At 39.9% G+C, this 13,317-nt stretch overlaps 2 protein-coding genes across 2 annotated transcripts in view; one reads left to right on the forward strand and one right to left on the reverse strand.

Moving 5' to 3' along the window:
• The window catches only part of LOC132887623 (NACHT, LRR and PYD domains-containing protein 12-like), a 127,596-nt gene extending 117,308 nt beyond the window's left edge, over positions 1 to 10,288 (reverse strand). The window contains exons 1-5 of the mRNA XM_060923090.1: positions 10,138 to 10,288; positions 6,106 to 6,366; positions 1,918 to 3,685; positions 1,416 to 1,589; positions 1 to 70 (exon numbers count right to left, since the gene is read on the reverse strand). The exon at positions 1 to 70 is cut by the window's left edge and continues 101 nt beyond it. Coding sequence (XP_060779073.1) covers positions 1 to 70; positions 1,416 to 1,589; positions 1,918 to 3,685; positions 6,106 to 6,366; positions 10,138 to 10,288 — 2,424 coding nt within the window. The remainder of the gene's footprint in view (positions 71 to 1,415; positions 1,590 to 1,917; positions 3,686 to 6,105; positions 6,367 to 10,137) is intronic.
• Positions 1 to 13,317, forward strand: part of LOC132888209 (protein NLRC5-like) — a 951,571-nt gene that overhangs the window by 475,299 nt on the left and 462,955 nt on the right. The gene's annotated exons all lie outside the window — the stretch shown is intronic.

Below are 13,317 nucleotides of genomic sequence, written 5' to 3' on the forward strand. Positions count from 1 at the left end.
AAAATGGTGTGAACTGAGAACTTCAGCCAGAGCTTTACAGCTTTCCATCATCAGATTACATTCAGTCAGTCTAAAAAGAAAAAGGTCCACCACTTTTACAATGAGTTCAACCACACAATGCATGGAAAATAATCAGCGTTCAGGGAATTAAAGTTCAATGTTTTATTTTTGATATGTCGTTCTTAATGCATGTTTCAATAGATTAATATAATAATAATAATAATAATAATAATAATGATGATGATGATGATGATGATGATAATAATAATAATAATAATAATAATAATAATGTACACACGTGAGTGTCTCAGCTCTGCAGTGTGGATCCTTCAGTAGAGCAGAGAGCTGCTTCACTTCTGAGTCTCCTTTTATTTTCCCCCTCAGGTTCAGATGCGTCTGCAATAAGGGGTTTGTCTCTAAAACTTTAGTCAGACGACCACAGGCTTCTTCTGCTTCAGGACTTTTCAACAGTCTGTGAGGGGAAAAGTTTACTCGAACACTGATCAACATCAACTGCATTCTCTTAAATATGCCTCGCTGTAGCATTCGGGACTCATCAAAAACAGAGATTATTTTTAAATCTTTATCTTTGAAAATATCTTTGGCCATATCAGGACACTGCATTATAAAAAAAAAGTTTCAAATGTTTTTGTTTTTTTTAAATAGAAGAATACATGCTTATACTGTTATAAAATCTGTTTCTTAGAAAAACAAATTAATCGGGGACCTTAATAAAAATAATCAATTTTAGTTGTTTCCTTTAAACACTTAAACACTGAACATTTCCCTTTCAAACATTCCTGTTATTTATAATTTGCTCACCTCAGTGTTGTTAGTTTACAGCGTGGATCCTGGAGTAAATCAGTGAGCAGCTTCACTCCTGATGCTCCAGGGTCGTTCCCTCTGAGATCCAGCTCTATCAGGTGGGATGATTTCAGAGCTTCAGCCAGAGCAGCGTATCCTTCCTCTGTTATCCTGCAGTCTGAAAGTCTAAGAGGACAAAAGCCTTTTGTTATTTAATCATGAAGGAGATCACATCATAAAATCTAATCTTTTCTTTTTGATCCGATTCACACCAAATTGATTCACAATTATGCACATCACTTACCCAACATTCCACATTTTGACTTTGTCAAACTGCACCTACTTTTTTTTTTAATTGAGTACAGTTATGACTTCAGTTATTTCATCTTTTGACATACAGGATCATTAAAGCTTTTTATACACTCATTATTTCAGTGTTTGATCGTATGGATTCATTTCAGAATGAAAGTGAAATATCGTGTGTTCTATCATTTGAACATAAACCTGAAATTCTTTTTCCAAACACTTCATTCAGTGTTTACTTGTGGTTTAAGGGAGATTTATAAGCAACCATTCTGGTGAAGTCGACCCAATAGGAGAGATGAACTCACCCCAGTTTCTCCAGTTTACAGTTTGGACTCTTCAGTCCAACATAAAGCTGCTTCACTCCTGAGTCCTCCAGATGGTTACTGCTCAGATCCACCTCAGTCAGTTTGGAGGATTCAGAGCTGAGAACTGTGTGTAAAGCTGAGCAGCTTCTCTCTGTCAGGTTACAATCACTGAGCCTGAAAGGAGAATCTGAACTGAGTAAAAACCATCTGTCTTTTGTTGTACCACCAAGTTCCAAGCTTTCTGCCCATTATAAAGGAGACAGTTAATTAATGTTCATGGATTTCAAATGAGTTGTTCCAAACACATAAGCATCTGATGTTCAGCCATGCAAAATACAAACATTCACTTTGATGGCAATTTCAAAAGCTCAAGTTCATGTCAAGTGAGAAATCTAGTGTTAAAGTGTTCTGCCATTTAATCAGGGTTTTATTGTCTTGTTGTCACCATGAAAGTGCTTTTGGATGACAAAACTTGCTAAATGGAGAAACAGGTTTTACTTACCGAGCTGTTTTGGCTTGCTGGACAACTGGTAGCAGTCTTTTAAAGCATTCATCTGATCTTATGAATTTCTGTAGCTCAAACACTTCCAGATCCTCATCTGATGTCAGCAACACAAAGACCAGAGCAGACCACTGAGCAGGTGAGAGTTCAGCTTTAGAGAGACGTCCTGAGCTCATGTAACTTTGGATCTCTTTCACGAGTGAATCATCTTTTAACTCATTCAGACAGTAAAACAGATTGAGTGATCTCTCTGGAGATGGATTTTGATTAAATTTGCCCTTGATGTAGTCAATTATGTCTTTCTGACAGTCAGAGCTGCTTCCTGTGTGTGTCAGCAGACCTTGAATGAGCTTCTGATTGGACTCCAATGACAGGCCCAGAAGGAAGCGGAGGAAAAGATCCAAGTGTCCATTTTCACTCTCCAAAGCCTTGTCTACTGTAATTCTGAGCAATTCAATAAGTTCTGTTTCCTTGCTCTCTTCAAGTTTTTCAAAAACATTCTCCTTTTCATTTCTGAGCAATAGGTAAGTAAACAAGGCAGCGATGAACTCCTGAATGCTGAGATGAACAAAGCTGAAAAACGTCTGTCCAAATCTGCCAGTCTCCTGAGTGCACAGTCCTGAGTACACCTTTATGTTATTGAGGTCAATTCCACAGGCTTTGAGATCTTCTGCATCGAAAATCAGGTTTCCTTCCAGGTGACTAAAGGCAAGCTTTCCCAGTGAAAGAATTCCCTCTTTATCCCACGGAATGTCTGCGGCATTGTTTCTATTGTATTTATTGTCTCCCTGTATGGTCTGAAAGATAAGAAAACATGTGTACATCTCTGTCAGAGTCTGTGGAATGTCTTCCTTGTCTGTTCCTTCCAAAATCTCCTGAAGAACAGTCGCCGTAACCCAACAGAAGACTGGAATATGACACATGATGAAGAGGCTTTTTGAGCCTTTAATATGATCAATGATTTTGTTGGCCAGATTCTCATCTCTGATGTTCTTTCTGAAGTACTCCACTTTTTGTACATCATTGAAGCCACGCACCTCTGTCACCCGGTCCACATGTTCAGCTGGGATCTTAGCAGCTGCTGCTGGTCGAGTGGTTATCCAGATGAGAGCAGATGGAAGAAGATTTCCTTTCATAAGGCTTGTCATTATAGTGTCCAGTGAGGCTGGCATTGATGCATCAGTCCACATCTCATTCTGATGGAATGATAGAGGAAGTCGACACTCATCCAGGCCATCAAAGATGAGCATGACTTTATACCTCTTTGTGAATCTCATTCCTTTTACTTCTGGAAAGAAAGAATAGATGAGGTCCCTTAAACTGCGCATTTCCTTCTCCATCAGGTTCAGTTCTCTGAAAGGCAGTGGAAATATAAACTGAATGTCCTGATAGTCCTTCCCTTCAGCCCAGTCTAGAACAAACTTCTGCACACAGACGGATTTTCCAATGCCAGCGACCCCCTGTGTCACCACAGTTCGGACAGGTTTCTCTTCTTCATGTAATGGTTTGAACATGTCCTTGCATTCAATTTGTTCTTCTTGCTCAATTTCATGGTCTCCATTTTTTCCACGAGTTTTTTGCTTTTCAATTTGTCTCACCTCATGTTCTTCTTTTATTTGTCCACTTCCACCTGCAGTGATGTACAGATCTGTGTAGATGTTGCTCAGAATGCTTGACTCTCCCTGCTTTGCAATTCCTTCCCATACACGCTTATACTTCTTACACAAGTTTGATTTAAGTGCACGCTGTTGCACTTCTATGAGCGCATCTAATTAAAAAATTAGAAAACACAAGAAAGACAAATATATTAATTAAATACATTTCAACTATCAAACAGTAAAGACATCGCTACATTTAGTCATATAGTTAAGACAAATACAGAAATTAGGGTGTGGTCAAATGTTGGCTTTGGATGGAGAGGAGGCGGGTTGAACAGGCAGATAACACATGATCATTCTCAGCTTTTTGTTACCACCTGCTGAATCATTGGCAGTAATCACACTGAAGACCTGAGAATTTGGAGCAGCCTCTAAACATGGCCGCTCCGGGCTACACTTCCCAAGCACCACAGCGCCCTTCATCTCCGGAATTCTAGGAAGGACACCTGTTTCCCATTTCCCCGTAATTACTTCCCTATATAAGCCCAGCATTCACAAACACTCACCATGAAGTATCGTTCTGTGTCCCCGTGCCTGATCATACCGAGTCTTCTTACTTTCTGCCTGACTTCTCGTGTGTTTGACTTTGTTTACATTCATTTCTGACTCTGATTACTCACCTGCCCTTTGACATTCTGTTTGTGAATCACCCGACCCTTGCCCGTCCCTGACTACGTCTTCAGACTGCTGTTTTGGATTTGGTTATCAGTTTGCGATGTACCCGCTCTCCCCTGTATCCATAAATGCCTGCACCCTGACACTCATGTGTGCATTTTTTATGCTCTCTCTCTCTCTCACACACACACACACACACACACACACACACACACACACACACACACGGAGCATGAGCTTGAACATGAACCCAGAACTGGTACTGCCCATTTTGATTTATATTTATTTTTGATGGTGAATTAATCTGAATGTGTGCTGAAAAGTTGAAAAATAAAAGTGAGCCCGAAGCTTTAGTGTAAATCTGAGTGAAAATCCTGAGTCTTCTGCCTTGCACATGCACAGGGTTCTACAGTGATGCTGAAATCCAGGAGAGAGGACTCAGATGCTGCCATAGAATCCTCCCGACTATGTAAAATCATAAAGTCTCTTGCCAGCCTCCACCAAACCCAAAACCAACCCATGAAGCCATTCATCCTCTCTGTCTCTCCATGCTCTGTTTTTCAATAGACAGGGGAAACATCTCTTGCCCACCAGAACTGGGACAAAGCCCTGGCAGGTTTGTTGGCACTGAGGGGAATTCAGCGATTTCCAGGATCAGGTTCAGTTCTGGCCAGGGAGACAATGCTGGATACTAATTTTTCCACCCACACTGAACTCTAAATTACTTGTAAAGTGGCAAGGAACCTTTGAGATCACACAGCAAGTTGGGGAAGTCGACTATAAGATCAGGCAAATGGATAGAGGCAATGCACTGTAAATATACCACCTTAATCTGCTTAAACAATGGAGAGAGATGGTTCTTGTGGCTCTGGTAGGTCCTGAGAGGGAGGAGCTGAGACCAAGTCTAGTCAAAGCATTTATTGTTATATGCTTGTTATATGCACAGATAAACCAATTTTTTTTTACAATGAAATTCTTCCCTTGTTGCCCAGTTTGAATGCAGGGAGGAAAGTAAAAAGTAAAAATAAACATAGGGAAAAATTGAAAATGTGATAATTCTAATGTACACTTGACAATATACAACATACAGTCCAATGTACAATATATGTTCCAATGCAAATATATAGAGTCTAATGTGCCATATACAGTCTGATGTACAATTTACTGTATACACTTTATGTGCAGGGGCGGCACGGTGGTGTAGTGGTTAGTGCTGTCGCCTCACAGCAAGAAGGTCCGGGTTCGAGCCCCGTGGTCGGCAAGGGCCTTTCTGTGCGGAGTTTGCATGTTCTCCCCGTGTCCATGTGGGTTTCCTCCGGGTGCTCCGGTTTCCCCCACAGTCCAAAGACATGCAGGTTAGGTTAACTGGTGACTCTAAATTGACCATAGGTGTGAATGTGAGTGTGAATGGTTGTCTGTGTCTATGTGTCAGCCCTGTGATGACCTGGCGACTTGTCCAGGGTGTACCCCGCCTTTCGCCCGTAGTCAGCTGGGATAGGCTCCAGCTTGCCTGCGACCCTGTAGAACAGGATAAAGCGGCTAGAGATAATGAGATGAGATGAGATTCTCACCTGTGTCTTCTTACCCCCAGCCTACTTTTTGTGCGTTCAGTGACTGCCATGAGCCAGAGAGAGAGAGAGAGAGACCGAGCTGGCAGAGCATAACACACATACATGCATGGAGTGTGAGCTTGAGCAGGGTGTCACCCCTTGTCATTTGTGCTTATTTTTGAAAGCTCACTTTTGAAAAATAAAAGAGAACCTGAAGCTCTGTTAAAAATCAGAGTCTTCTTAAACACACACACACACACACACACACCCTGTGTTCTACATATGGACAGTAGTATGAAAATTTCAAACGACTATTTTAAATATTTTCCTTCTTAATAAACATCAGATACTGTCAGATCTCTTACCTTGGAGTGCATCAGCGAGATCATTGTGTTCCATCAACTTCAGAAAGTACAATGCCATATCAAGAGCTGCTTCTTTAATGCTCCTCAGATCATCTCTCACCTCTCCATAATATCTGGTGTTTTCTTTCCTCAGAAGTTTCTTAAACATCTCCAGCTCGTGTTTGATAAAGACAATCATTTTATTTTCGAGATCCTTCACAAAACACAGAGAAAATGAAATACAGAACCATTTTATGATCAAATATGACCTTTTTTGTCTTCCTTGCAAAATTTTAATATTTCATTTGATTCCTCATGACTGAAAAAAGTTCTAAACACAGCAGGCAAGTGCATAAAGATTAGAGAGAGAGAGAGAGAGAGAGAGAGAGAGAGAGAGCTGTATTCAGGAAATAAAATGTCATACTGATGTTAACAATTAACAAGATTTCGCAACCAATCTTTTTTCTTTCTTTTTTTTTAACCAAAAGCTGAATGTAGACATTAAACACCGACTCAATAACCCTGATGTACTCTGTGCGCTACCAGGTGTATTTAATTTCAGAGAGTCCCGAGATGATCCTACAGTGTCCTTGTCTTGCAGGTTTCAGTGTCCCGGTGCTGCTGTGCCTTCATTCATGCAGACTCTGCTACGTTCTGATGTACGATGTGCCTTAATCATCATCCCCATTACAGAAAAGGATCCAAAACTGATAAATTAAACATCTCCTCACGTGTATATTCACATGTTAATATAAACTTAGTAACACCATGAGTACCAACACACCTGAAGTACCACCAGTGAAGAGGCAACAGAGCAGATTGCTGATGGCCAGAGATTTGTGAGTGAAGCCGTACTAACTGACTAACCTGAACAAGGCCCTTAACTCCATCTGCTCCAGCAGCGCTCCATCATGGCTGACCCTGTGCTTCCTAACAAACTGCGATATGCAAAGTAAAGAATTGTAATGTAGTGTGTGTGTGTGTGTGTGTGTGTGTGTGTGTGTGTGTGTGTGTATGGCAAATAAAGGTGTATTTGTCTTTTTCTATTAGTGTTGCATTGTTCAAAGCCTGCCAGTGCTTCTGCTATTTGAAATTGGTTCAAAGAAAAAAGAGAGAGATATGCATTGCTATCAAAGATCATCTATACGTCCCTCCTCATTCCAAAAGACTTGCTAAAACAGTGCTCCCGACTGACAACAAGGGAAGGGAGGGAGAGGGGGAGAGACCAAGGCTCGGTCACTATTCATAAGTTATTCCAGCAGATCCAGAACAAGGGCAGGTTTACTCAGGACCAGAAAGCAGATGATCATCTCAGACACTGTTAGGACCAGGACCTAATGAGCAGTAACGCCCAGAACAGACCAGTTTCTTTCTACCCAATATTTCCTGACCAAAAATGGCGTCCTATATTAAAATTCACTGAACCAAAGGAAGTCAATGCTCTTGGAGCTTCCTCAGTCCAAAACTGACACTACTATGCTCCTGGGCTCCCTATTTAATGACTATAGTTTTAGGCCCTAGTTGCTGCCGATATGGGGAAGGTTTCCTGATAACATTACCCTTTAGAGCTAAAGAGCGAGTTAAGAGATGCTCTTAAGCAACGAACATTGTCTCTGCACGTGGTTTTCCCGAAATCACTCGTCAGAAGGAGACTAAAGAGCAACATTATGAAGAGCTTCTTTGCAGTGCGTATGCTCGATATCGGCATTAGTAGCTGCTAAAGGTATTCGTACTGTAGTTGCTGAAGGCATTAGTAGCTGCTAAAGGTATTCGTACTGTAGTTGCTGAAGGCATTAGTAGCTGCTAAAGGCATTCGTACTGTAGTTGCTGAAGGCATTAGTAGCTGCTAAAGGTATTCGTACTGTAGTTGCTGAAGGCATTAGTAGCTGCTAAAGGTATTCGTACTGTAGTTGCTGAAGGCATTAGTAGCTGCTAAAGGTATTTGTACTGTAGTTACTGAAGGCATTAGTAGTTGCTAAATCCGGTCGATGAGGTCACACGGTGTTTGTTTTTACCAAAAAACAATGGAATATAAAAGTGTTGAAAATATGTTAATATATTGAGTCATTAAGCATTACATATATAATGTGGTAATCAGTTGAAACTATTTTTCATTTTTGGGCGATATTTTTTTTTTCCAAGTGTGTTTCTTATTTAAATGAATAAACGTTCACATGAAAGAATGAGCAAATAATCTCAGTAAATAAGTAAATGTTTTCCCCGTGCCCGCTTATTTCACTGTTACCCAAACATGCAATCAGGATTATTTCAACTGTTACCCACAATATCAAGCTGGCAATGTTCTTCCTTATATGTGCACACGCAGAGAGAGAGAGAGTGTTAGATTTTGATGTGTGTGGACCGAAGGAGGTTGAACTTACCTTTATATATATATATATATATATATATATATATATATATATATATATATATATCACAATCTCCTTCGATACACACAAATCAAAACCTAACACAGTCTCTCTCTCTCGCGCGCACACACACACACACACACAGTGGTGCAGAAATGTGGCGATATCAATGTGACATTACGATATCCATTTGTAATTTCCTAACACTGAAAAATAATCATCATGTTTTGCATATGTTTATTTAATAACTAATTTGATGTACTTGCAATGTACAAGAAAAATAAGTGAATACTGGCAGCTGATTCAACACCAGTCTCCGCCCACTGAGTGTGAGAGTCCCTCGGAGGTGCATGTGCAGTTTGTGTATTCGGCTGTGAGTGAGACGTTCTTTGTTTTGAAAGAGTGGTACAGGTCCCTCTTAAATTCAGAGCAAACTAAAGAACTACTTTGGCTACCGTGTTATTCGGGAAAACCATGTTAGCTTGACGATGGATCTTAAGGGGTGATTAAAGACACTCTTAGCCTTAAGAGGCTTTCAGGAAACCCACCCATGTCCTACTTATCTCAGAAATCATTATTATCTTCAGTTGGGCCGCTCCCCAATTGAGGTAATGTTTAAACACATTCGGGTTAATCTGGTGATCTGGTTTCTCTTCCATTTTAGGGACGTTACAGATAAACAAACTGCATTTTTGGATTTGTGTGTTCTGCCAATTTGAGACTCGACACCACAGACAGAGTGACTTTTTATTTTCTTGGATACTTATCATCTCAGATAAATATCCCAAATGTTTGATGAAAAGTTGCAATGGTTGACATCAGGGGAAGCATGAACAAAAATTTTATTAAATCTTACGTTGAAGATGTTGTGGAGAACGTCGGTCATCTTCTTTTCTAATTTGGGAGTTTTCACAGCAGCCTCCATCTCACAGTGATCTCTGGAGTCAAAATTATTTCATGATTAGCACTTTAACTTAGACTAATAAACAGCAGTATTAAACAAGAAAATAGTTTAAAATAGCTTTAGTTATTTTCTCTTATAAATTCTCATGATTCAAGATGTGTTCTGAGTCTTTTACATGGTTAAAAGAAGAATCCAAAGTGTGTTCTCCAAATCAGGTTAGAAAAGATCGAGATGCTAATGGCTCCAATATAAGACTGATCATCCCATGTGGGATTCCCCTCCTCAACACAAGACGTTTGACTGATTCGACATTTCAATGATTACTGTTCATTGTTTAAGAGGATTATGGTTGTTATATACATTTTATGTTATCTGTACATTTTCTGTCTGTATTTGTCTTGTTTCTTTGAACAAAGCTTTTTTTTTTTTTACTTTATGATTAACTGGCTGTAACTTTCCTCACTGATTCTTCCTCTGATCAAAGTTTGTCTGAAGCTGTATCTGAAGATAGGATTTATGATGAGCAACAAGAACAGAAGTGAATTCCTGTCCTGAGAAGCTGTTCTGTCTTTAAAGCTGAAAGATACTGGCATTGACTGGTTGCTCTTAAAGGACCCACCACTGGTTACAGGTTTTGGTCTTTTCTCATTTCCACTAAAGTGTCATGTAGAGGAGTAGAGAGAGAGAGAAATATGATATACCAAAACTTGGTTAGCAAATGAATGTTGACTTCAGGAGGATTTATGGTGATCATTCTCCATCCCACATCAACAGCATCACCATGGACACAGTAAAGACCTCCAAGTTCCTCTGCGTGCACATTGCTGAGAACCTCATACATATTCTCAACACGACCAACCTCGGCAGAAAGGCTGGCAAAACTCACCCTCACCTTCCTCACGTTTTTCTCCAGGGTGGATATAGAGAGCATCCTGATCAGCTACGTCACTGTCTCGTAAGAAAACTGCAACTTATCAAGCTGACATACAGCAAAGGAGAGAACATCATCAGAGTATCTGAAAGTTCAAGTCTGAAATCTTGGTGTTCTAACAGACTCAGATCTGACCTTTATTATCCATATTACAGCAGTTACCAAAACAGCGTTTTATCATCTTAAAAACACTGCCAAACTTAGTGGTTTACTATCTGTACATGACCTCAAAAAAACTAATCCACGCTGACCAGCAGGGTCAACTTTTGTGATAACCTCTAACCAGACTCCCTAAAAAGTCCATTAAACAGCTGTAACACATTTAAAATGCTGCTGCTTGAGTTCTAACCAAAACCAGGAGAACAGAGCACATTGCTCCAGTTCTGCATCTTTACTCTGGCTTCCAGTAAGTTACAGAATCGATTTCAATATGTTACTTCTTGTCTATAAACCACTAAATGGTCTGGGTCCTGAATAAATCGCTGATATGCTTAAAGAAGATAAACCTCCTACGGTGTAGAACAGCTGGTAGTACAACCCCGATTCCAAAAAAGTTGGGACAAAGTACAAATTGTAAATAAAAACGGAATGCAATAATTTACAAATCTCAAAAACTGATATTGTATTCACAATAGAACATAGACAACATATCAAATGTAGAAAGTGAGATTTTGAAATTTCATGCCAAATATTGGCTCATTTGAAATTTCATGACAGCAACACATCTCAAAAAAGTTGGGACAGGGGCAATAAGAGGCTGGAAAAGTTAAGGTACAAAAAAGGAACAGCTGGAGGACCAAATTGCAACTCATTAGGTCAATTGGCAATAGGTCATTAACATGACTGGGTATAAAAAGAGCATCTTGGAGTGGTTTTCCGGCCTTGACCCTTACGCACAGAGATTCTTCCAGATTCTCTGAATCTTTTGATGATATTATGCACTGTAGATGATGATATGTTCAAACTCTTTGCAATTTTACACTGTCGAACTCCTTTCTGATATTGCTCCACTATTTGTTGGCGCAGAATTAGGGGGATTGGTGATCCTCTTCCCATCTTTACTTCTGAGAGCTGCTGCCCATACTGGGTGCACGTGATCTTCGGGCCCTTAGACAGCACTGCATCACATACAGGCATGCTTCTGTATTGGAAATCACAAAATGGGCTCAGGAATATTTCCAGAGAACATTATCTGTGAACACAATTCACCATGCCATCCGCCGTTGCCAGCTAAAACTCTATAGTTCAAAGAAGAAGCCGTATCTAAACATGATCCAGAAGCGCAGATGTCTTCTCTGGGCCAAGGCTCATTTAAAATGGACTGTGGCAAAGTGGAAAACTGTTCTGTGGTCAGACGAATCAAAATTTGAAGTTCTTTATGGAAATCAGGGACGCCGTGTCATTCGGACTAAAGAGGAGAAGGACGACCCAAGTTGTTATCGGCGCTCAGTTCAGAAGCCTGCATCTCTGATGGAATGGGGTTGCATTAGTGCGTGTGGCATGGGCAGCTTACACATCTGGAAAGACACCATCAATGCTGAAAGGTATATCCAGGTTCTAAAACAACATATGCTCCCATCCAGACGACGTCTCTTTCAGGGAAGACCTTGCATTTTCCAACATGACAATGCCAAACCACATACTGCATCAATTACAGCATCATGGCTGCGTAGAAGAAGGGTCCGGGTACTGAACTGGCCAGCCTGCAGTCCAGATCTTTCACCCATAGAAAACATTTGGTGCATCATAAAATGGAAGATACGACAAAAAAGACCTAAGACAGTTGAGCAACTAGAATCCTACATTAGACAAGAATGGGTTTACATTCCTATCCCTAAACTTGAGCAACTTGTCTCCTCAGTCCCCAGACGTTTACAGACTGTTGTAAAGAGAAAAGGGGATGTCTCACAGTGGGAAACATGGCCTTGTCCCAACTTTTTTTAGATGTGTTGTTGTCATGAAATTTAAAATCACCTCATTTTTCTCTTTAAATGATACATTTTCTCAGTTTAAACATTTGATATGTCATCTATGTTCTATTCTGAATAAAATATGGAATTTTGAAACTTCCACATCATTGCATTCCATTTTTATTTACAATTTGTACTTTGTCCCAACTTTTTTGGAATCGGGGTTGCACTTTCTCAGCACTTGATTGTTTCTTTTCTTTTCTGTTTATTTTTTTATTAATCTTAATTAAATGTATTACATTTTAATGAGTATTAGTTGATTGTATGGTATTATTTTTAAATGTTAAAATCTTATTTGATTATATTGTCTGTTAATTCTTAATTTTATTTGTAAAGCACTTTGAATTGCCTGGTGTATGTATCGTAATATATAAATAAACCTCCCTTACCCATCTCTCCCTTCTACTGGGGGTATTTATACTGCATCAACAATGCCACTAGAATTGAGGATGCCCCCCACCACCTCATCCCGCAGGAGTTCTGTGTGAAAAGGATATGTTAACTCTGTGTTTGGAAATTTAAACTTTTCCATGTTCCTCTTCACAACATGAGCGCCACACCCCCCACATAGTTCCATTCGTTTCTTCCTTCATGTTCACTCGTGGGACGGCCTAATCACCTAATCAGTTCCCGGATCTCATCTCAATCACAAACGCACGCCCTCCCAGACTTTATTAACAGCACCAGCACCCGCATTCAATCCCTTTTTTCCTTTGTTTGACAACATGGAGAACGCCTGCACACTGGGTTTTAGATTCATTGTGTGTATAATTGAGCAATAAAACAAACAAACAAACAAACAAACAAACACACACACACACACACACACACACACACACACACCATATCAGTCCAACAAACAGATATTCAAATGACTTAAACTGTATAGACCTTTGTGTTCTCAAAGACACACCCACAGGAATCAAGCCAGCTCTCACCGATCCTATGGGTACACTCTCTTTCACTTTTATTCATTAATAATCCAATCTGAGTTGTACGTTTTGTTAATAGTTAATATGTTTTGTTCGCTAGTTGAATTTGTTAATATTTGAAGGTGAA

Source organism: Neoarius graeffei, chromosome 6, assembly GCF_027579695.1.
Source record: "Neoarius graeffei isolate fNeoGra1 chromosome 6, fNeoGra1.pri, whole genome shotgun sequence".
NCBI lineage: Eukaryota > Metazoa > Chordata > Actinopteri > Siluriformes > Ariidae > Neoarius > Neoarius graeffei.